Source organism: Anastrepha ludens, chromosome 6 (genome assembly GCF_028408465.1).
Source record: "Anastrepha ludens isolate Willacy chromosome 6, idAnaLude1.1, whole genome shotgun sequence".
Taxonomy (NCBI): Eukaryota; Metazoa; Arthropoda; class Insecta; order Diptera; family Tephritidae; genus Anastrepha; species Anastrepha ludens.
The window spans coordinates 62300215-62324835 of NC_071502.1; the positions used below are offsets into that span (position 1 = coordinate 62300215).

The 24621-nt window shown below is 38.2% G+C and overlaps 3 protein-coding genes across 3 annotated transcripts in view; 1 reads left to right on the forward strand and 2 right to left on the reverse strand.

Annotated features, from left to right (window-relative positions):
• The window catches only part of LOC128867518 (regulator of G-protein signaling 17), a 97359-nt gene extending 85517 nt beyond the window's left edge, over positions 1–11842 (reverse strand). The window contains exons 1-2 of the mRNA XM_054108794.1: positions 11477–11842; positions 1594–2287 (exon numbers count right to left, since the gene is read on the reverse strand). The gene's annotated coding sequence lies outside the window, so the exon portion shown is untranslated. The remainder of the gene's footprint in view (positions 1–1593; positions 2288–11476) is intronic.
• A 7603-nt stretch (positions 11843–19445) lies between these two features.
• Positions 19446–22481, reverse strand: LOC128867417 (ribosome biogenesis protein BOP1 homolog). The gene is made up of 5 exons (XM_054108608.1): positions 22219–22481; positions 20697–22161; positions 20142–20629; positions 19781–20076; positions 19446–19717 (listed from the first exon to the last, which is right to left on the reverse strand). The coding sequence occupies exons 1-5, from the start codon at positions 22324–22326 to the stop codon at positions 19564–19566; spliced, it is 2511 nt and encodes an 836-aa protein (XP_053964583.1). The 5' UTR covers positions 22327–22481; the 3' UTR covers positions 19446–19563.
• A 1149-nt stretch (positions 22482–23630) lies between these two features.
• On the forward strand, positions 23631–24283 carry LOC128866697 (uncharacterized). The gene has a single exon (XM_054107604.1). The coding sequence runs from the start codon at positions 23733–23735 to the stop codon at positions 24153–24155; it is 423 nt and encodes a 140-aa protein (XP_053963579.1). The 5' UTR covers positions 23631–23732; the 3' UTR covers positions 24156–24283.
• The last annotated feature ends 338 nt before the right edge of the window (positions 24284–24621 follow it).

The window sequence follows — 24621 nt, forward strand, 5'->3', positions numbered from 1 at the left end:
TCTAGAGTACCTACCCTCACTTCTACTTGAACAGATCTTCGAGATTTCAATATAAGGCAAGTTAAGAAACAAAATTTATGAAATTCACGAAGAAAACTTGAATATTTCGTAGCATCAGGAGCTTAACATTCCTGAAGTCACTTGCCAGTGACGTCACATTTTACATTATCATGCAGTTGTATGCAGTAAAAAACTGCGATATATTAGTTTGGCGAAAAAGAAAACCATTATTTTTTTTTGACGTGATAACGTCTTATAATTCGATTTAGGCGGCTGCACGCACGAAAAAATGTGTCGTTTTCTTGCTCAATCGTCGTTATCTTGCTTATGCGTCGTTACCTTGCTTGAACTGCAAGCAAGAGCTCGGATCGAACGACAAAGAGCACAATCGGCCCCCGCGTTCGGCAACGTTCGACATCTGGCTCTCTCCTACTTGAGTGAGCATACATAAATATGTATGTATATGCGCATATGTATATAAATTCACATATTTGTATTTGTAAACCGACTTTACAGACAACCTCTTTTTTCTGCAAATGGTTTAAAACTGTTTCATGGTCAATCTTTAGCTCCTGGGCGATGCTACAACTACTAACTTGCCGGCCAACCTCGATTATTTTTGTGATTTTATCGACATTTTCGACATTATGGACATTTTCTTTAACATCAAAAATGCCTGAACGGAATCGACGAAACCAAAATTGTATGTAATTAGCTGCTACAGTAATGGCACCATAAACACTATTCACAGTTTCAGAGGCTTGGCTTGCATTTTCCCCTTTATCGAAAAAAAACTGTAAAATATAACGAATTTCATCTTTAGAGACTTCCAATGTTAACACCCTGTAATTCACGACTGAATGGAACAAACAAAAAACAGCAAAAGATTTTTTTAGTGTTAAATGTCACCTTGAGGACGAGCATAAACTTTAAATTGTTTGACCGATACTTTGCGAGATATCGCTCAGTCATCTACCGAGAAAATAATGGATTTATTTTTCCGCAAACTAAAATTTTAGCTGTCACATTCAAACAAACCGTTAGTTCAAATTGAAAACGCTGGATGAACCTATAGGCATTAGGAATCACCTGGGAGATATAAAAGAGACTAACCAAAAAATTATGAAGAAAATTCACCGGCGAAAGTCGAAACTCAGCAAGAAAGATCGTCCGAGTTTAGAGTTACACCTGAATGCCTTTGAAATGCCCAAATGCTCGACAGTTCTCTCACCTTGCTAGTTCAATGGCGGAGCAGTATGCAGAGATGTTTTTGTAACCCTGACCCAGACACGAGCATGATTCTGGTGTTGCATCGCGCGGGCAACTCAATTATTAAATTCGTTCTTACGCTACCCTACCAACGCTACTACTTCAAAAACAACTTAATCAGACATAAAATGCCAGCCAGTTGTAAAGCAAACAACAAAAGCCATTACCGTATTTTTGGTTTGCATTCTGCATTGCAATTGGATTGCATTAATTGAGAAAATGAGTAAATAAATGACGTTAAACGACCATCAAATAATAATAAGCAAGCAACGATTCGGATTGCTCGAGGTCTGGTTGGTTGGTTGGCTGGTTGACTGTACTCACCTGAAGAAATATGCTGTGCACGCACGCGTGAAATGGACGCAGCTGAAACCTTTTTGGGATGGTGGGCCACTGAGCGTCAACTGACTCACTAGCGCATTGAATAGTTGCTGCTGCTGCTGCTGCTACGTTAAGTGACACTCTTGTCGAATTCTATGATAATGAAATTGTTGTCTTTGTTGTTGTTCTCGTCGTTGATTTACTACCAGCGTGAACGTGTTATTGCTGCTTTTGGTGTTATTGTTGTTGTTGTGGTTTTCTTTTTCGAGAATGTTGGAGTTTTAACGTTGTTGCATGGAAGGCATTGCACTGTTGTGACAAATACGGAATACGATATTATTTTGCTTCTACTTTTCTTCTTTCACACTTTCATTTTATGATGCACTTGTCGTTTGCATTTAATTCGATTTTCGTTTAATTTTGGTTTCACTGTAATTTCTAACTTATCGACTTACACTTGCAACTTGCCATTTTTTTATTTTTCCACCAGTCGGTTGTCGTTTGGTTGTGATTGCTTTTGCTTTTGTTTAATTATAATTTTTTTTTTTTATTTAATACATATACATATTTATTTATATACTTATATTTTATATATATTTTACTTTCGTAGTCGTTTGTTTCGTTGGCGCATTTTACGCATTGCACTCGCGCGCACGTGCATTTTATATCGCCACCCAATCAGCTTGAATGTTATAAGCTATGATTTATATAAGTACTTATGTATATGAGTACATAGGAATTTAAAAATGTACATATGTACATATTTAGGGTTAATTTACGACTTTGTGATCATGCAAACTGTGTGGCCGCGATACTCTGAACAGCTGTGGAGATATCTTAGATATGTCAATCTTAAGGGCAAATATATATTATATATAATTGGCGCGTACACCCTTTTTGGGTGTTTGGCCGAGCTCCTCCTCCTATTTGTGGCGAGCGTCTTGATGTTGTGCCACAAATGCCGACTCCGAACGGCAGATATTTTTATGAGGAGCTTTTTCATAGCAGAAATACACTCGGAGGTTTGCCATTGACTGCCGAGGGGCGACCGCTATTAGAAAAATGTTTTTCTTCATTTTGGTGTTTCACGGAGATTCTCTATGAATTCCGAATGGTAGTCACGCACCAACCCATTCGGCTACGGCGGCCGCCAAAGGGCAAATACAAATTTAATAATATTGTTGTCCAACGTCCCTTCAAAAATCACAACCCACCAAACATTTGGAGTCATCACAGCTCAAAATGCGTTCATTTAGAGTTCGAAATGAAGATTTCCCCCTTCATTCAAAGCTCGAGGGGTTAGAGTCTATGAGAGCTTAAATTCATACATCAAATGAGCCTCAATATGAGTTACATGTGGCTCTTATTTTCATCATATACGGCTCATTTCGGACTCTCGTTCAAGACTCTTTTCTAACTCTTATTGGCCACATTGTACGTTGACTCCTTTTGTACGTTTTTAAAACTGATTTATGACTCAATGGCTACATCGGAAATATCATCCAGCATGTTATAAAAATAACTGTGTCGCTTTGAAAATGTATATGGAATCCTGACGATCGAGTAATGTCTCAGTTTCCATTTACTATACGAAAATGTTCCATTTACTATACTTTGCTAATTAAAAAAATTGGAAGTATTTTCATTCAACAAGATACTGTTAATAGATAGCGCCATGAATTCATATCTGCATTGTGACACTATTGAAGTATGATAAATGAATGTTATGTCTCCAATATGAATTAAAAAAATATATATGCATAGTTATTTTACATCTTACGAGTCTTTTCGGACGCATACGTTCTGAGTGTTCCGAGTATGTTCGCGGAATCATATAATGCAATTGGCTTATTAATATGCCACTTTTCAAAATAAACTGTAGGAGAAGAAAGATAGAAGAGGAGAAAGATGATATACATAGGGTGATCAGATTGGAGGTATTTTTTCTAATAGGGTTCGTTTGACAGATCACGCGTAACTACTGTCAAACTAAGTACATAATATTTTTCAGTATTCACTGGCATTTCAGTATGGAAAGACTTACGCCTCAACGTGTAAGTAACGTGTAAAGTCGAAATGCCTTGTGTATAAACCAGCTCCGATTGACGCATTGGAAGCCAACATTACTTCACGAGATACCGATAGAAGTCTTCCAACGAGTCATTCAAAATTGATGTTCACGGATGGCCAAAGTGCAGTGCAGTTGTGGCCAACATTTAAAAGGGATTATCTTTTAAAACATAAATGTCATGAGTGGTTCTTCACAAGAATAATTAAAAATTAAAATACGATAACTCTAAGTTGATCACCCTTTACTTAGATGGTCCACAAAGTGTCGTAAGTGTCATATTGTCTTATGTCGCCAAGTTTTAAATAGGGTAGTCAAAGCACTTTTCACAGGCAGTAGAATCAGAACAGCTAATTTGATTTTTTTGCTAATTATTTGGTCTCTAAATTGTCACATTTTCTTTAAATTTTTCTGAACTGTGAATATTTGCTTATAGAATGTGTATGCTCTTGTTTTGTTGTATTTTTATTTTATTTTTTTGCTCTACTGATTTTACTCCTTCTACCTGTGAGTCTGGCTTGGGTTAAATAAATGTTCAGAGAGCTTTGAACTACAACTAACTATTTTTTAACTGTATGAGAATTCATAATATGACTTATGACTATTACCTTACGAACCCTTTAAATAAATTTTTGGGCATTTAAATGTTCCGGCACACAACAGTACGGCATTTACGACACCTTTATGGGGTATTCAACTGACTATTTTTTATTTCGAAAAGCTTGCTGCAAGAAAAATATGTTCTATATCAGTGACCAGTTGGTATTTAATATAAGTCGTACATCTACTGGCATTATGTACTAATTTTTATAAATATTTTCCAAAGAATAGTGGCCAACTATTGTTTGAAATCCATTCTAATCGACTCCACTCTCATCCATACTTCCAATAGTCGAAGATGTGTACCAGCTTAAGATATGAGCCTAAAACTACGACAGTAATCGAGTCGAGTAATATTTTGCCCTGCTATATTTTCTAAAAAAACATGTAAGGAAGTGCCAAATTCGGTCTAAACCGAACTGTTTGAGCTTTTTAAATGAAACAACATTAGGTGGAGAGCAACAGGTATACCAAGTTTGGGCGAGTTTTATGAAGACATTATCAAGATACACGCCTAAAAATGGTAGTAACACACCCCATTCCTTAATATTTTGTCACCAAATATGAGTAATTTTATTTCAGTTAAAACGGAGATACGAGAATCAATATTTATATTTCCGGCCTTACGCATTTTTAGTGTTGTCAGGTGCCATCTGACGTTTCCGTTGGAAAGTTTGACGTATTTTATTAAATGCACTTACAGAAGTTTTTAAAATTCACCTCGTTAAAAAAATGGAGTTAAGACGTGGACATTTTCGTACAACTTTTTTTTCAATTTTCTACTTAGATTAAAAAGAAAAGAATGCGTCGATGAACTAAAATCCTTATAAGGCAATCAAGCACTATCCTTTAGCACCGTAAAAACTGCGCGCTCACCGACGAATTCCGATAAGGTCGTCCAAAATCAGTTTTTGTGCCAAAAAATATTGATGCGGCGCGCGAAATGATTGAGCGAGATCGTCAGGTCACATACCGTGGGGTTGAGGCATCTTTGGGCATAAGTACGACGAGCGTCAATATGGAACAAGAGTTGAATCCCACTTAATGTAAAAAATGCCCTGGAAAGGGGCGAATATTTTGCAAAAACCATAACACCGTTTTCTCCCCACTAATGTTTATTTTTTCATTGTTAGAATAGGAATGTAAATTGAAACGCTCTTACATACTAGTTTTTTTTTTAATTTTTTGGATCTTTGGTAGAATAATTTGCTATTCTAAACGAACAAAGCAGACTAACGACCCAGTCTTCTGTATGTGGACTTCTGATTTGACTTGTCGGGTCACCTCAGCAATGGGTTCCATAACCGATTTATCATTTGTTTCTTCAGTGAAAATCTATCTAAAACAACATTTAGGCTAATCGGTTGCCTGCATTCTGGGCACAATGCCCCATTAGTTTCACTGTTAAAAAACTCCAAAAATTTTTCTAAGAATTCTGATTAAAAAGTTTGAAATGTTGAGAAAAATTTGTAGAATTTTCAAAAATATATTGAATAACATAAAATAGAAAGATTTACTTTGAATTTTGTTAGAATAGTTCAAGTTTTCGCACAACTATTTTGACGCACCGATAAACAAAATTCAGCTAAACAACGGTGAGGGCCATTTTTTATAGAGGGCAGAAAATACCGCACATTCGACTGGTCAGAGTACAAAAGTTTGAGAAAAGAGCACAGAAATTTTGCAACAGAAATTTTACACATAGGTGACGTGATTCGAAATCCACTAGCGATATAAAACAAAAAAACTGAGGAGGTACTCAAATTTATCAAAAGCCCCCAATTTTAGACTTGCGGTCAAGCTCAACACACCACATCAGCGGACGTAGTGCACTATGTCCCCCTTGTAATAATAATAAAACTATCGGCAAAATCCATTGTTTTTCTGGGTAAAAAATAATTTCTCCACTTTTCTAAATTAGCCTCGAGTTATGGGTCTTAGAAGTATGAAATTGGGTATTTGGGTATTGGCTTGAATCGACTCTGGGATGGCGTAGACCTTCTTTTCACGTGGCCCCAAAAAAAAAAAGTCACAAGATGTTAAATCACAAGATCTCGTTGACCAATTGTGATCACCTCTTCGAGAGATAACACGGGCCAGAAACTTTTCCCGTAAAAGATCAATGGTTTCGATGCTTTTGTGGGATGCAGCGCCGTCTTGTTGAAAATAAATAAAATAAAATCATCTCTCGATAGCGCAATCCATTCACCAATAACACCTGCTATTGGAAAACCCTTAGTATAACCTACTTTAATAGTATAGTATATAACTTTTTTTGCATAAAATAATATTACAGGTGCTATTAGGGGTCAAAAATCATATCTTCGAAAAATTATATTAAAATCCTTATATTTTAAAAAAATTGTTTACCAATTTCAAAAAAGTGTCCCTCCATCGGTATGCATAATTTGTAATTATACTTTGTATTTAAAAATTAAAAAAAAAACCTATTTTTGATAAAAAATAAATTTAAAAAAAATGTTACTAATTAGCAATACTACTTTATTTATATTTTTACTTTTTTAGTTATTTCTATACATTAATTTGAAATAATTTTTTACTAAAGCCCCAATTTTGAACTTCGAAAACCCATACCTCGTTTTCGGAGGCTAACTTTGAAAATCGAAGAAATTTCATTTTTATTTGTGACTCAATCTCTTAAAAAGTTCGTTTGGTCCAATACCCAGCCGAGTGTAGTACGGTGTATTGGTTCCACTCAAGTATTCTTGTGGAGAACCTGTTGTCAAAGCAGAAAAAGCACTTTACAACACTGGTTACCCAACACGAACAAACGTTAATAATTATGACAGAAGATGTGCCTAGATTGGTTGGAAGCTCTTCGGAAGGGCTATTACAATAACACTAAACTGGGGAGGGTGCAAAGGACTGCATGCATTGGCATCACCGGAGCATGTAAAACTTGCCCCAGTGCTGCCCTGAATGTCCTTTTGCACTTATTTCCCATCGACTTTTCCGTTATTTCCATCGCAGCTCAAAGTGCAGTCAGGTTAAAGAAGATTGGCCTATGGAGACAATCTCTCAAGCGACATGGTAGCATTTTCGGGCAGTTAACACCGTATTTCTCCGAACTTCAAACAGATCTCTCTATCCGCAAACTAGAGTTTGGGGGTCGTGCTAGGACAATCTTTCCAAATAGGCAGGATTGGACCGAGAGGAAAATCTGCACCGAAGCTTGCACCTCTGTCTTCACTGATGTTTCCAAGATTGAATCGGGAGTCGGAGCAGGGGTTTTCTCAAAATCAGCCAATTTATCTGTCTCTTTAAACTGCCGAACACTGCTAGTGTTTTTCAAGCCGAAGTCTTTGCGATCCTGCAGGCATGCAAAATGCTGAGGGAACGAGGGAGATATTAGCGTAAAATTTTCTCCGATAGTCAAGCCGCGATTAAGGCTCTGACGACACCATGGTGCAGAACAAAATTAGTAAACTCCTGTAAGGAGGAGATCAAATCACTTGGGTGTGCAGGTAACATTCCAGAATATAGGAAGATAGAGGAAAATGAAATTGCTCATGAGCTTGCCAGGAAGAGGACTGAATTGGCCTCAGAGACCTCCTACCCGGCCATCGGGTTTCCCCCTGACAGTTGTTAAAGGGGAACTGCACAAATTATTTCTCAGGAAAGCACAGAGAAAAAATGGAGCTCCATTTCTTCATGTGCGATTTCGAAAACCCTTTGGCCCCAATACGATACGATAGACGAAGGACTCAGAAAGTCCTTTGAACTCCTCGCCATTGAATTTTCAAACTCGTAGCTGTGTTTACCGGTCACTGGACGATCGGCACACACGCGGAAAAGCTAGGGTTACCATTTAACCCCCATCGAAGAAGCTGTGGGGACCTTTTAGAGAAGGAGATTGTGAGCATTTTTTCTGTTTGGCAGCTAGACGACTAAGGTCACTGGGCGTTCCTTCGACAGCCTCGGGCAGTGCGCCAACTTAAATCCAATCAATCTCCTTCATGATATCAACAGCTCTGGCTGGCTGTATATATCTGCCTGTTGGAGGTCTCATAATGGTATTCAAACGGCGCTTTAGTGCTACTTGAGGAGTGCCAGACCGGCACTTCAACCATTTCACCTAACTGCGTAGATGTCTCCCAGACGAACTTTGCCGAAGACAGTTCTAGTCCAGAAGGTTGGAGAGTTAAAGTTTTAAAATTTTGTCCAAAAGCGCAATTCATTTATAGAAAATATCATGTAAAGTATAAAACGACTTCCAATAAAATGTATATTCTCAGACTTCTACAGTTGAATTCAATGAGATTTTTTTCTGTAGTAGATTTTAACCCTCTTACTGCTAATTAAATGGGCTTTTTTGCCCCGTTATCAAAGCAGGTATAATAAAAGGGCGTTGAAAAAGAAATTTGAGGTTAAATTGCTCCAGGAAAATTCTAGCCAGACACTTTTACAAGGATCGCTGAAGAAAAAAACTCTTACGGGTTAAAATAAGTAGATAATACAGTCGAAGTGCACAAGAAAGACGTCGGGGAAGGCAGAGCCTCTGTAATATATATTGAGGCTTTATACGTTCTAAGACCTCCTTCGTTATAAGTTTATGTGGCTTGCCAACCACTTAGTAGTTTATTATAGAAAATGTATATTTATATATGTATTTAACAAGAAAAAATTAGCTAAGTTCAGATGAAACCATGGCCAGGAACATTTTTAAAGAAATGTATGTGGAACAGAATAACATTTTTCATCGCGCTACGCTATTCAAAAATCCGTTGCTGGGGTCAGAAAACATGGCTGAACATTTAAAATCAATAAACAGGTGGCAAAAGAGAATTTCTATTTTATCAGCTGGGTAAATTTTTATTTGACATACACTATTGGCTGATATGTTTTGATTGAAAAATTAAGAAGAACCACCGATCCGGGCACTATTTCAACAATTACGAAGCGATGGCACAAAATGTCGCTCATACGCGGCGTAGAAGAACAAATTAATTCACATGTAAACCATCTGTATGAGTTTTTGTTATAACGGATTTGAATTTAGTTATGCTAAAGATAACTTTAAAATAAGCTATTTATTAAAAAATATATTATATATTAATAAAAAACAAAAAATACGATAAATAAGAAACTTTTTATAACCTAGTGAACAAACGCTAGTAAGACCATTGAGAAATTTACATCGTAGTCATAAAAAACCCTAAACATACGTTTCAATGTATGTATACTTTTAACTGAGTATTTGAATGTATACTCAAAAAAAACCACACACACATGCATACATAATGGTGTATCTTTGCGCCCACACTCGCAAATTGATGACTTTCATCGATAAAGGAAAATTTGCCAGTTGATGGAAATCTTAAAAGCATGCAAAAGTGAACAAAAAAGGAGAATAAAAAAGAGAATATCGGAATAATCACATGTCCGTGTGTATGTATACTCGTACATATGTTCAAGCAGAGAAAGTGTTTGGCGAGCACAAAGCAGCAGGTGGGGAAAACCTTTCCTGGAAGCAAAGCAAAGCTAAAAGGCTGAATGAAGGATTTTTTGTTTGTGCATCATGAATGGGGCGATATGATGTGATGTGAAATGTGACTGTGTATTTAGCAAACATGTAGACTGGCGCCACACGGGACAAGACGGCGGCTGAATGAAAATAGAGAACTGAACATCAGCACTGCTGCTGCTGGATTTTCAAAACGCTGTGGCAGTGACAGCATCAGCTGGAATGTTAGTTCCTTACAGGAATACTACACGCTCATATGTGGATACATACATACATACATACTCACACACTTATGTATAGAATGTATTTCTAAGGCAAACATGTGTAGAGAAAATATGTTTTTGTTATAATTTTTCTTCACTTTTGCAATTTTCTAATGTTGTAATTTTTATTGCCATTTCACAGCCTATTTGTATGTATTGGTCGGTTCTCAAGTGTTGCGTATTTGAATATTGAGCAGCGAACACTTCGTACAAACAAATTTTTCCGAGCAATTTAGGGCTGCCAGGGAGAACAGCTGCAAAATAGCAGTACATAAAGGCTGAGTGAGCGCAAGCGAGTGAAAGCTTTAAAATGAATGGAAATGGATCTATTAGGAGAGGGCGCATCGAGAGCGCATCGACAGCACAATAAGAAACAAATTCTGGTGCTGCTGCTACATGGCCGCTTCGGTCTCAAAAACCAGAGAGGTTGGCAGCGCTGCAGCTGCATACGCAACGCCAATTTGGCTGTTGTTGGCCCACAAACAACGCGGAGTATGTTGAAGAGGAAGGAGAAACGGTAGCATGAACTAAACACCTACAACTTTATTTCAACACGTCTTTTTCCAGCTGTAAAGTGTTTACTACAAATTTCGAAACGGAAGTGAAATTCATTGGCGGGAAAAATAAATAGTTTTAATGCAGTTTTGAAATAGTTTTGTGGAAACAAGTTTTTGTTATTTGCTATTGCTTTCCAAAACACATTTTTTCACACAAAAAATTCGATTGAATCTTTCTTTTTTTTTCTCGCTCTGTTTTTTAGTACAAAAACATTATGAACTTTCGAAAGATAGCATTCCACAGTTTTGCACGCAAAATAAAAAACTGATCTCGGCATATTTTGTTATTTTTGTATTGTTGTTTTTGCATGTGTTTGGACTTTCCAGCAGTTCGATCTCATTTGTAGGGCTATCAGCATCGCAGTCGTTTGCTGCGCGCGCAGTCAAAAAATCACACACAGGTATATTCTAATACACAAATTTGAGTATGGAAATGAGAAAAGCTCTGAGCGCGTCCACGAAATGGTAAGGTGGACGTACGCGGCAACACCAGCAGTAACACCAACGCCAATGCAAACGACAACGCCGCCGACGCCGACGAAGACGACGGCGATGTTGTTTCCGACGTTGTCCAACGACAATGGGTACAGATTTTCCGTCGAGCGCGAGGGGGTAGGGGTAGGAACATACATACACATCTACATAAGAGTATGTGTGGATATATGTATGTATACATATGTGCTAATAATCTGTGTGCGTGCATTTGTTTGGTGCCTATTTATGCATGTGTGCGAGCAATTGCTCCTCACCGCCACTGATTTGCCCCAACTTCGCGCCGTGTCGCGCCAATCAGCGACGCTTTCATGATACACACATACACACAGATTTTTTTTCAACACTTTACACACTTTTTGTATTTTTTCTTCTTCTTCTTAATTTTCGCACTCAAAAAATTAATGGCATACTTTCGCACCTTTCGAAATATTTTCGATTTTTTCGAATTTTTTATCAATATTATTTATCTCGCTGTGTTTAACTACTACACACACACGGCTTACACATTGCAAATTTCGCGGTCATGTTCTTGGCCTGGCTGGTTAGTACAGATTTTCTTCAACAATTTTTCACTTAATTTTTTATTTTACTTTTTTTTTTTTTTGATTTACATATTTTATATTTTAAAATTGTCTTGCCCAAACAGCACTCTATTTGTGGTACTCCCAGCGGGCCACTGACCACCTGAACCCGACCGTTTGGCTATGGTAGAGCGAATCAAACTGATTCTGAACGGGATGCACAACAAGGAGCACAGCCAGAAACAGTAACGCCGCGCACTGAGCGATTACAAACTTCCAGTCGCAGTCGCCAATAGTTAGTCTGGCGATAGCCAGCGAAAGCAGCGAACAACAACAACCACAGCACACATACATATCTATGCACATGCTATGTATGTATAGTAGATATTGTAATTATGTATGCCTATCTACCCATCTGACTGCATGCCTGCTGTGCGCTCCAACTTGCTCACGTTTGTGGATACATTCTTTCCACATCAGAAGAAAATGAGCGCTTTCGCAATACCACTGTCATTATGACAAAAAAAGCTTTCTCATCGTTGTTCTTGTGTGCCCATATGTACCTTATTAGCTGTTTTTGTTGGTTTTTTGACCAAAAGCTCGGTGCTTTTTTTTTCGGTGCTGAGTTTCGGTGCTACCAATCGTCCCAAATCAGCAAGTACATACTTACCAACATATGTATTTACATGTGCAAGTACGAATGCGAGCGGTGGGGCGCATTTACTCACACGTACCCTCGCACACATGTTAGTACGAGTATGTATGTATGTAGTTTTCCCATGTGCGGCATAGCATAAGCGCTCTCAGCATACAATCCACTCATACGCACCTCACCTCTCATTTTGCGTCTTCTAACCAAAGTTCCAAACATACACGAAGATAACCGAACAATTTTTTAGCTTTATCGTAAGGCCTGAGAGCTTTTGCATTCCTACATATACGTTTTCTTTATTGTTGAGTTTGGCCAAAATCAAATACAAAGGTATACCAAACAAATGCAAAATTTGATGGGCGATTTGAAAATGTATTGCGCTCGCCGCTTGGCTCCATTGTACATAGCACAAAGGAAACAACACATGCATACATACACACGTGCATACACTATGAGATGTTTGAATTTGCCCAGCAGGAATTTTTATAAGTGGAGAGATGATAATTTGCGGCCGCCGTAGCCGAATGGGTTGGTGCGTGACTACCATTCGGAATTCACAAAAAGAACGTAGGTTCGAATCTCGGTGAAACACCAAAACCAAGAAAAACATTTTTCTAATAGCGGTCGCCCTTCGGCAGGCAATTGCAAGCCTCCGAGTGTATTTCTGCCATAAAAAAGGTCCTCATAAAAATATCTGCCTTTCGGAATCGGCTTAAAACTGTAGGTCCCTCCATTTGTGGAACAACAACACATCCACAAATAGGTGCTCAGCCAAACACCCAAAAAGGGTGTGCGCGCCAATTAATTTGCAAAAAGCACGGGCATTATTAAAAAGAATATTTTTTTAAATATTATGTATTAATATTAAGTTTGACATTTTCATTTAAATAATTTTTGCTGGCTTGACACCTTAAGGAACCCATAAGAAAGACATGGTAACATATGTTTTAATACGCCATGTTTAATACATATATGGACATGGTTGAGAGAATATGAAGGTTGTGCCAAGGATGACAGATTACAATATTTGGCATTACGAAACAAAATTGTGAGAGGAACTTCGGTTGATACGCCATACGAGATTTGTTATACGCTCATTTCACACATATGGTGCTCACACTCACCAACGTAAACGTACGCCCGTGTCAGCTGACACGATGAAACTAATGAGAGTCCCATGTAAATGAATTCTCACCACCGTTCCGTTCTGTAGTATTGTGGATCGTTGTTTTATCGTACCAGCTGATACGGACTTACGGGCGTACGTTTACGTTGGTGACTGTGATCACCATTACACTCTACCAATCAGGCGTTGCTCAGGCAACGAACTAATATGAGCAATTGTTGCTTTGATTTTTTTATACCACCAAAACAATCAGCAAAACAGCTGCTTCCTTCAAAATCGCTGAGAGCCACTCTGATATTAGATTTGTTCATGAAGCAAATAATTTGCAACAATTGTTACAAACTATCAGGTTTTGGTGTTCAGGTACCCAAAACACTTGCAACGTAGGGGAAAGTGAGAGTGCAAAATGGCATTTAATTTTGAGGGGAAGATGCACGTTTTTACTGGATACATTTTTACTTGAAAGTATTTGCAAGGGAGAAAAACAGCTCATCGCAAAATAAAAATAAACACAAAAATTAAAATTTGCGAGACGAGTCAAAATTTTAAAGTTAAATAAAAATGGTGCTTAAATGGAAAATGCCAAAAATTTAATCAGCTGTTTATAAAGCTTGCAAATTGTTACAGGTTTTGCGTCCACGTACTTTTTTTGATATTTTTCTCTTTGAGAGCGAATCCTCAGAAATTAAGTTATTGGCAAGTTACTCGATCATTTTTACATGAATGACCTATTATAACGAAACCTTCTAAATTCTCTCATCCGTGTGATTGTTAATATCGCGGTACCGATACTTGGTTTTCACTGAATTTGACAGAATCAGATGCTGACCTGACGAAATTGTAGAAGTTGTCTTATATTTTTGCGTTTACAAACAACTTTTTGATTAATATTATCTTTTCTATTATCTTCCTTGTATTATTTATTATTATTTTTATTATTATTGGATCTCCAAGTGGAGAATTTTAAAGAATTTCTACCCTTCCTTTTACATACATCAACTTAACCTAACCTTTCATTATGGTATACAAAGCCGACTATTTGGCACTCTACTCCCTGTTCTCTCACTTCCGCCATATAGAATTACATCACGACAAAGTCACATATTTTCCTAATTTAATCTGCGCAACTTTGTATTCCATCATTTTTAGTATACGGATCGAGTGAAGTTTGAAGTAAATTTGATAGAAGACTCTCTTGGCATAAATGGTTCACTAAAGGATCGTTGAACTAGTTTTCCAGTACTCGTATAATACAGTCAGAATTGGTTTTTTTAGAACTAGAAATTTGTTCGGTAAAAATGTCACTTTGCTCTCTGGATTTACCTTCCTTGTAAGTTAAGGGTGATCAATTAAACAACGAAAATTCAATTTGATTGGGTAATTTTTATTTATTTTTTTGCGTAGAACCATTCATGACATTTATTTTTTATAAAATGATCCCTTTTCAAATGTTGGCCGCAACTGTGCCCTAATTCGGCCATCCGTAAAACCCAATTTTGAATGACTCGCTGGAGGACTTCAGTCAGGATTTCGTGAATACTTTTAGTATCATTGGCTTCCAGTACCTCAATAGAATCTGGTTTATTCACCATTCGGAATTCACAGAGAGAACGTTGGTTCGAATCTCGGTAAAACACCAAAATTAAGAAAAACATTTTTCTAATAGCGGTCGCCCTTCGGCAGTCAATGGCAAACTTCCGAGTGTATTTCTGCCAGGAAAGAGCTCTTCATTAAATATCTGCCATTCGAAATCGGCTTGAAACTGTAGGTCTCTCCATTTGTGGAACAACATCAAGACGCACACCACAAATAGGAGGAGGAGCTCGGCCAAACACCCAAAAAGGGTATATATATATATATATTTAGACTTTACGTACCCCCACGAAAAAAAGTCCAAAGGTGTGATATCACACGATCTTGCTGACTAATCAATCCACTGATCCGAGACGAGAGATAAACTGCTCACCGAAACGACGACGAAGTAAATACATAGTTTCACGGGCTGTATGGCAAGTAGCGCAGTCTCATTGGAACCAAATGTTATGGAGATCACGGACTTAAATTTCCGATATCAAAAAGTTGCTTATCGCGGGACGTTGACGTTTGCCGTTCACTGTTACATTGACGCCAGCCTCGTCTTTGAAGAAATATGTGCCGATGATTCCCATAGGCCGCACCAAACGGTTGTTTTCAATGGATGTAATGGTTATTTGGGTTGCTTGAATGAATTCAGGTTATTGAGGCGTGAGTCTTTGCATGATGAAATGTCGGTGAATACTGAAAAAAAGTATTTTTTTAGGTTGGCAGTAGTCACGCGTGATCTATCAAACAACCCCTATTGGGAAAAGTACCGCCAATCTGATCACCCTTTATTTTGGACACGCAAATGCCATTATGTATTACAAATTATCAACTTATCGAACAGATCCTGCACCTACGACTACTAGTTTAACTAGAATTCACTAAAAAAAACATATCAAGAAACCGAATAGTCGGATATTCATTAAGGATTTGAGTATCATAAAGGAAAAAAAAGAAGGTGTACCTGTGTTCCAAGTAAAGATGGCAGGAACGTATGTGTGTGTCCTATTCAGGAGGGAATTTGTGAAGCTAGACGAAATTTATCAGTAAAGAAAAATGATAGAATACAAGATTGTACAGATCGAAGTGGAACTATGAGAGTAATTTGCAATGGAGTAATTTTAGAGAGCCTATGGGAGATAACTGAGACGATAATGTAGAAAAAGCCAACTTTAGTAATCAAAAATAAAAAGTTAGGTTAGGTTAATGTAATTTCTGAAATATGGACTTTGGGCAGATCACCGAGCAAAATCCTATCCAAAAGGTGATCGGTGGTCGTACATGGCGATGGGTCGGGCACACTCTCAGAAAGGACAGGGAAAGCATTAGCAGAACAGCATTGGAATGGAACGCACAAAGACACAGACGACCTGGTTGTCCACCAACCACTTGGAGGCATTCTAACCTTCGTGGGATGTCGTAAAGAGAACAGCGGTTTATAGAATAAGATTAAAATGTTTTGTTGAAGCCATATGTTCCCAAGTGGAATAAGAAAGGCATAAAAAAAATGTAAGGATGGGCGAAAATTTAAAATAAAAGTAATTTTTAATAAAAAGTATGTATAAATACTATTTTTTAAATAACTTTGTTCTAGCAGAACAGCTGATTTGTCGTTTTTTTTTTCCTTTCGTTTTGGTGGTTTGAATTCCAATGTGATTGGTTTTGTTTACATTCTAATTGAAATTCCTTTCCTTCGTACTACTGCTACCACCTTGTAAGCAAAAGCATAAGGCTTCAACAGGATCTGCAGACGGACAGAGAAGATGTCTCAGATACGATACGATGAATTGATGATGTTTTCTGTCCCTTTTAGCAAAAACAACCTGCAAAGAGCTTACTTTACAACTCAGCGGCTTGCAGAAGATTTGAAGACATGGAAAATTTCTGTAAATATAAATAAAAAGCCCCAACACTTCGATGGTATGGACACGTCATAAGAATGAGTAGCGAAAGAGCGGTCAAAAAGCTTTTGAACCAAATCCTGAAAGAGCAAAGAGAGGCCGGCCAAGGCGGCGATGGTTACAGCACGTAGAAGACGATATACGAAAGATCAAAATCTCACAACATAGAGCGAAATCGGGCTGTCGAGAAGAATGGAGCGCATTATAGAGAAGCCAATGGTCCACCCCGGACTTTCCAATATGATGATGAACACTTTGGTAAGGAGTGCTGATATTGAATTCAATGAACAAGAAATAGAATCCAAACGTCAAAGCTTAAACATTTATGACAGATAAAATCCATGTAAACTCGGCGATCCACAACAGCATTGATTCGCAATCTATTCCAACCAACCGAAAATATTTTGTGTTGACCCAAAGCCCACCGTTTTTTTTTTCGGCTGATTCCACCCTGGGACTGCTAAAAGCAATTACACTAAGTGTGTCTTTTAGACACTCCAGGTACCTGCGTCCAAGTTCCTCTCTTAATTGCGTATTGGGCTTATACGCTATCGATCGAATCCATTGGTTTGTCACCAATTGGGCAACGGAAAATTGCAATATCGTTGCTCGATATCGACTTGTAGTCTGTTTGGGTTCATCTTGAGGCGTTAGCTCACGAGTTCCTCATTGTCGTCTGTTCGTGATTACAGTCATCTCCACAGGAGATCTGTTTCAAAATGGCTTCTTTGGTCGGCGCATCTGGGCATCGGTTGGGTATTCTATATCGGTCACATTCGCTTTGCGCCCGCTTTGCGCTCCCATTCTAGGTTTCGCAGTTTTATTAATATCCTTGCTGCAAACTGGCTTACTGCTTCCCATTTCTCTTTCGAGTTCAGCATTTACGTTACGAGTACAAGGTTACTTTTGCGAGCTCGAAGCGCTCTTCATAAAATCTGCCGCAGTGAAATGTCACGTGTTCTGCTCTCTCATCTTCGCTGTGGTACTCTGGGCAGGTCGAATTATCTGCTAGATTAAAACGGTGGAGGTGAGACGCAAAAGAGCCATCATGTCCGCTGAGGGTTTGGGTTAAATAGTAGTCCATTTCGCCGTGCTTTCTGCTATCCATTCATCCAGTTAGGGGATCAACTTATACGTCCATCGTCCTTTGGAGGAGTGATCCCATCTGTTTTGCCACTTTGCTATCGTACGTTCGCGCTCGGTTATTTTATGTTCAGTTGTTGGTTTGTTCCCACGCGAGTGATACAGTCCCTTAAGTTCTTCTGCTCGTATACGGGGGGAACTTTAGTCGCTATAACGCAGATGACATCGTCAGATACTGACCCGAAAGCCCACCGCGGATGAGCAAATTGTGACATGTCACTGTGAATATTGAATTTGTAAATCTAACTAAAACCAGATATACACTAAACCTCAAGTTTGGAAAGAACCTAACCTAGCCTAGGCTTCAGGCAGAGTGATACTCCATGATATCATATTTGGGAAGATAAAGGGTTTTCCAATAGGAGGTGTCATATTGATAAAATGTCAATAGTTTCGTTGCTTGTGTGGCACGTAGCGTCGTCTTGTTGAAAATACACATTGTCCAGATCAATACCATCCAATTCCGGCCATAAAAAATCGTTAATTATCTCTCGATAGCGCAATCCATTCACTGTAACTGTTGCTCCAGCTTCATTTTCGAAAAAGTAAGGCCGAATGACTCCGCCGGACCATAACCGCACCAAACAGTCACACAGTGAGGATAGAGAGGCTTTTCAACAATAACTCTTGGATTTTCTGAGCGTCAGATCGGATAATTTTGATTGTTGGCGAAGCCACCGAGATGGAAATGGGCCTCATCACTCAAGATGATTTTTCGATGGAATTCCGGATAATTTTCATGCATTTCAACGATCCAATCAGCAAAGACACGACGTTGTTGATGATCGGCCGGCTTGAGTTATTGTGTTAACTGGACTTTATAAGCCTTAACACCCAAATCCTTAAGCAAAATACGGTGTAATGACGTGGAATGGAATGCCGAATTCGAAAGAACGACGAGGAATACACAAACCTAGGTTTTCTTCAACACTTTCGGCTACAACAGCAATATTTTTGGCTGTTCTTGAGCGACGTGCACGGGTTTTATTCTTCACATCACTAACTTGTCCCAACAGCTCGAATTTTTTCACCAATTTCTGTCCAACTGTGGTCCCACAAGGTGCTTCACGATGACCCAAAAATGTTCGAGTTTTACGAATCATCTCTGGAAAATTTTCACCATTTAAGCGTTTATCGTTCCATTTTTATTAATGGCGTAGTTTTTACTTGTCAAATATCAAAAAATGACAGCTTCAAAAGTGACATCTACCGAAATAGCGCGATATTCAAAATAACACCTGTTATTAGAAAACCCTTTAGTTTGAGGAGCAGAACTGGATTTTCCAGGCACCATTTCATATACGATAAATACATGTATATGTAAGATTCCAATTACTAGCGTTTGTTTATGATTCTCACATTATTGGTATCAACCACCGACCCAATAAAATCAGATCTATGGTACCGGAAAAATCCGGATTCCTATTTGGTCTAGTACAGCATTAAAGAAAACTTTATGGAAAATATTATATTTTATGCCTTCACAACATAACATGTTTTTACTTTACTTTTTCTACTTCAGCGTTGTTGCGTTTATAAAATAGACAAGTAATTCAAGGGTAAATAAAATAAAAAATTAAACTACGTATAAAGTCTAAGTGTAGCATCTGCACCTGACGAGAAGACCCACGGCTGCACTGGATGCCAAACTACATCGAGTACACCGAATTCTTCGCGTGGTTCATGCGTCTGCAGCTTCTTTACTGGCACTATCAAGGGGTTTTGTAGCAAGTCACTAAAATGACGAAAAAATATATAGTAAAACATGGAATATATCGATATGAAAGCAATCACTCACTTGTAAACCATACCGTGCGAAACTATCACTGATAGATCGTCACTGGCTGAAGCAAAAAGTGGATACCGTAAATGAAAAGCGACATTGCGCACCGCATTCTTGTGCAAACGCAGTGTCTGATATGGTTTCGTCGACAGATCCAAATCAAACCAAAGCATCTTCTTATCATATGTAGAAACTAGTAAATTGTCGCCTTTTGGATGTATTGCCATTCCCGAAATCCATTTTGAGTTCGTCAACAATTTCTTTATTAGTTCTTGTTTAACTAAATCATAGATTCGCACATTATGCTGAGTCTGAAAATGAAATATATAAAGTTATATTAAATTGTTCACACAAAACTCTATTTCAATATATTTACCGCCACAAATAAGCATGGTTTGATGGGATGGAAAAGCACACATTGTATAAGGCCTTTACTCTTTGAGAATGGTATCTGTGAGCGTCGCTTCGATAGCTGATGAATGAGCGCAGAACGATTAGCACCTTCAGGCATAACGGTAGCGACATAATCACCGCGTCCATGCCATGTCACTTGCTGAATGGGCTTGAAATGTGTAATAACCAAGCGCACACCTTTTTCTTGTTCCTCCTTTTCGGCAACAGACCATTGCACAGCCGTTTTGATGCGCTCACTTTCCATTGTATCTATTTGTGGCGCTTCAGCTAACAAATCGTCTGTCTTCTTTACAAGCATTTTATCGCCGACCTTAGGATTAATCAAAAGCAATCGATTACCGGCAGCCACAGCAATAATGGACAATTTGGCATTCGGACACCAAGCAACACAACGCACAACGTCGTCAGTCTCGATTGTACGTATACAACGTCCAGTAGCGATTTCCCATACTGAAAACAAATTGCATTAATCAAAAATTATAGACAAATACCTAATTTTTCGAACGTGTTTACTTACTTTTGACGGTTTTGTCATCCGAACCTGAAACAACATATTCGCCCTTCGGTTCAACGCTGATTGTACGCACCAGGTCGGTGTGCCCGCGATACACCAAACTTTCCACTGTTGGGAATGGTTGTAAATCTTTCGGTGAAGGCAGTTTCGGTATTAAGTATTCCGCATCGATATTTAACTTTGTGCGCCTCGCTCGTGGGCACAAATACAGATCCAGGCAACGCATGAAACGTTCGCGTACGTAACGTGGATAAGCAGGCACCTCACGTAATGACTTATACTTCTGTGGCATGAAATGTAATTTGCGCTTATGCGGTTCATCCTTCAACTTCAGCCACTCCTTCTCTTCCTTTTCATCAAACAGATATTCTGGTGGTGGATTATACGACTCAGCATGACCGGGTAAATCACGCTTGGGAGCTGACACTGGATCATGGATGCGGCGCATATGTTCTCGACCGGTGTCGGTTTCCCATAGCATATAGAATTTCGGTCCGCGAGCGGCTTTCTTCTCCCGCTCCACCTCCTCCGTAGTTTTCATCCAACCCATTTTAAGAGCGTGTACCATACGCGACACCTTCTTGCGTTCAGACGAGGATGGGAGAAAAGAACGTTTGTGATCGGGAACATTTTTGATAGGCATCCGTTCCACCTCGGATGTGAACCATTCTATCCATGGTTCGTATTCATTATGTTCTGGATTGGGAACGCGTGAAGAATTGATGCGTTTGATAAGCTCAATATCGGCATCTGTAAGAACAACTTCTTGTCCAGTTTGCGGGTCCTTTACACTACGCCAGAAGTCCGGATCTTCAATTTTACGCAAAAAGTCATCGATTTGATCGCCTTTAGGTGCTTTGATTATTTTCTTGGCATCCCAATCATAACCAATATGTTTGTATTCATCGTACCATTGCATGGGAATATTACCAATTGTGTTACGTATATCCTCTTCATCAGAGGTATCCGAATCTTCGTATTCCGCCTTTTTTTCTTGGGCGCCAGAGGCAACGACCGGCCCTTTGATTTCCGCATGGAAATTACTGAGCGCTTGGTTTGTTTTTCCATTTTGCACTTCAAGTAACTTTTTCGCAGTCTTAGATGTGCTAGGTTCTAAGGACTCTTTCTCAGTACCTCTACCTGGTTTGTTTTTCTTGCTCACAACCTTCGTCTTGCCTACCTTCAAATGTTCCTTATCAGAATCTTCGTCGCTTTCAAACGACTCCTCATCATCATCTTCTTCAGATATATCTTCTACATCTGATTCGTTTATTTCATCTTCCTCCTCGTTTGCTTCTTCTAAGTCGCTGTTTTCAGACGCAACTTCAGCATCCCATTTAGATGCATAATTACCTTCTTCGTCACTTTCAAATTCCAATTCATCGCTATCATCGGATTTGTAAGACCCATCCACTCCTTCATCATCTGTACTATCCAAATTTTCATTTGAAATTTTCTGTAACAAATTCTATACGAAAAACAACAATGAGCGTGTCCAAATAATTAATCAAAAACAAGTTCTTACCTCTTGTAAGTCCTCATCATCTTCAATTACCGATTCCGGTTCAACATCTTTAAGTTTCTTTTGTTCAATAACATCGGGAGCTTTCCGTTTAATCTGTTTTTTTGCCATTTTTAAATTTTTACATAAAGAATATCACAATCAAAAATAATTCCGAACCGCTAGCAATTGTGGCACGTGTAGGGAAAAATGACAATTAAACTACAAATGTTGCCACAGCATTCATTGACATATGTATCTAAACACATGGTTGCACTTGAAATTTTAATCCACTGAAAATGTATAATATAATAAAATATTATTTTTGTCATGAGTACTATATATCTTCATATCAGCATTTTCAAGTAAATCGCAATTTTTTATTTCTAAGTTTTCGCAGCGATTTATTGCGATAATATTGGAATATTAAAAAAGCAACTTCCTCTCTTATTCAGTTGATATGTTCTTAAGTTAATACGTAATTCAGAATTAAAGCGCTCAGTTGTGAGATTGCATACATACTTTGTTTTCCCGATTTTGATAGCCGTTGACGTCAGCACTGCAGATAAACAAACAAAATTGTTTGTAAATATTCAAGTTATGGCTTGGTAGTATTGTGGTTTTAAGATCTGACGTTATTTAGTTAAACAAATTAAGAAAAATTAATTGCCGCACGTTGAATTGTGAAAGCGCAGTCATAAGAATACCTCCAAATGCAGTTTTTGCCCGATGATGGCAGGACACGTAAGCGTGTGCGAATATAATTTCTTGTGTTTGACAGTTTCTGTTATTTCAGCGTACTCATCCTCTTCTTTTTGTTTGTTTATTTGAATACAGCAATCTTGTATTTTATAATCTTCGATGTGTAGTATAGAAGGCAAATTTATAGAAAGGGCACTTTGACATTCAAACCGGGAAATCGCAAGAAAAAACACAAACTAATTGCTATAGCGAATTTGCTATTAAAAAAACTTATTTACTTTATTTTTAGCGATTTTGACAAGTCTGCGTCAGCTCAGTTCGCAATGCAAAACAAATGAACAAAACAAACAAAAGTAGGAAAAATTACATGTTCGAGAAAATTCAGTGAATGGCTTGGTAATATTCTATTTTGTGAGATTTAAACTAATCAAACTAATGAAAACCAAGTGCATGTGTTAAATTGTGAAAGCAAAAATTAATAAAAAGCCTCCAAATTCAGTTTTGTGCGTTAACGTTCTCTGCTTCTTCTTTACACACGAGTAATTCCCCTTAATTTGCTTGTTTATTCATCCGCTCTTACGACACGGTGAATTCGGAAGGCGCAATCATCATTCTGCCATTCTTGGGAATGATAGAATACTCAATTCGCCTTGCATCAAATGCATGAAGTCTCCACAAAACTGACAAATTTCATTTCAAATTATTATGGTCCGGCATCGCCTTTATTTTTGACACTCATTTGTTGTATTTTTTTAACTATATTGTAATTTCATGACTTGCTTCGTCAAACCAAAATAAGCTTGAAATTTTGTTTTCTAACAGCAAAACTGAGAACAATGGACTCAAATGGATTGAAAGCTGAAATGGTTAATGATAAAGTTTGTGCACCGCCTAAAAGTAACCATGAAGATACCGGCTTTACCTCCTGCAGTACACAATTAGATATTCAGGGCATAAAGCTCACAGTTCGTATGTTGCGGATGAATGCAGCGGCAATGGTTTTCATATCCCCGCAAGGAAAAGAAAGCCTAAATGAAATGGGTATTGCCTTTCCAGCTTTTGGTACGAGTGCGTTGCCTTCGAGCACGACATTATTTGGACCGGAATACGCCTCTAATTCACAACGATTAGCAGATCTATGGAGCAAACGTTACAAGCGCCAATTTATAGTAAGCTGTAATGTGCAAACAAATGGCATTGACGGATCTCTGGTAGAAAAGGCTATAAGCGAGTGGGTGCGTGTAAATGTAATGGCATGAAACAATAAAATATAATATTTAATATATCCAGTAAGTTACATGACTATTTTTATAATTAGAAGTAAATTGCTATTTGTTAAAATAAAAATTGCATTTACAAAATATTTTTGTGAATGTTAGTCACGAAACTACATACTTTTTATTGTAAACGCGGTCACCACCACTGGCGCGCTTCATACGTAGTGTTATCTGAAGGCCGTGGAGGGTCACTGTGTTGAACAAGACCTATTTTTATACACCTCAAACAAGCAGCTATTTTAAGCGTTGCAGACAGGTCTTTAGCGCTGCCACTATTACCATTGCAACAGCATCGTTTGTGGCTTTAGGCCACAAGGACCCCCCACTTAACTCCTGTCAGATCATGGAGGTCGGCGCAATTACACTATTTTCTAAGTGGCACGATCACTAGCGTGCAGGTATTCTTTTATTTAAAACGAAAGTTCAACACGTTGGTTATAATATCAAG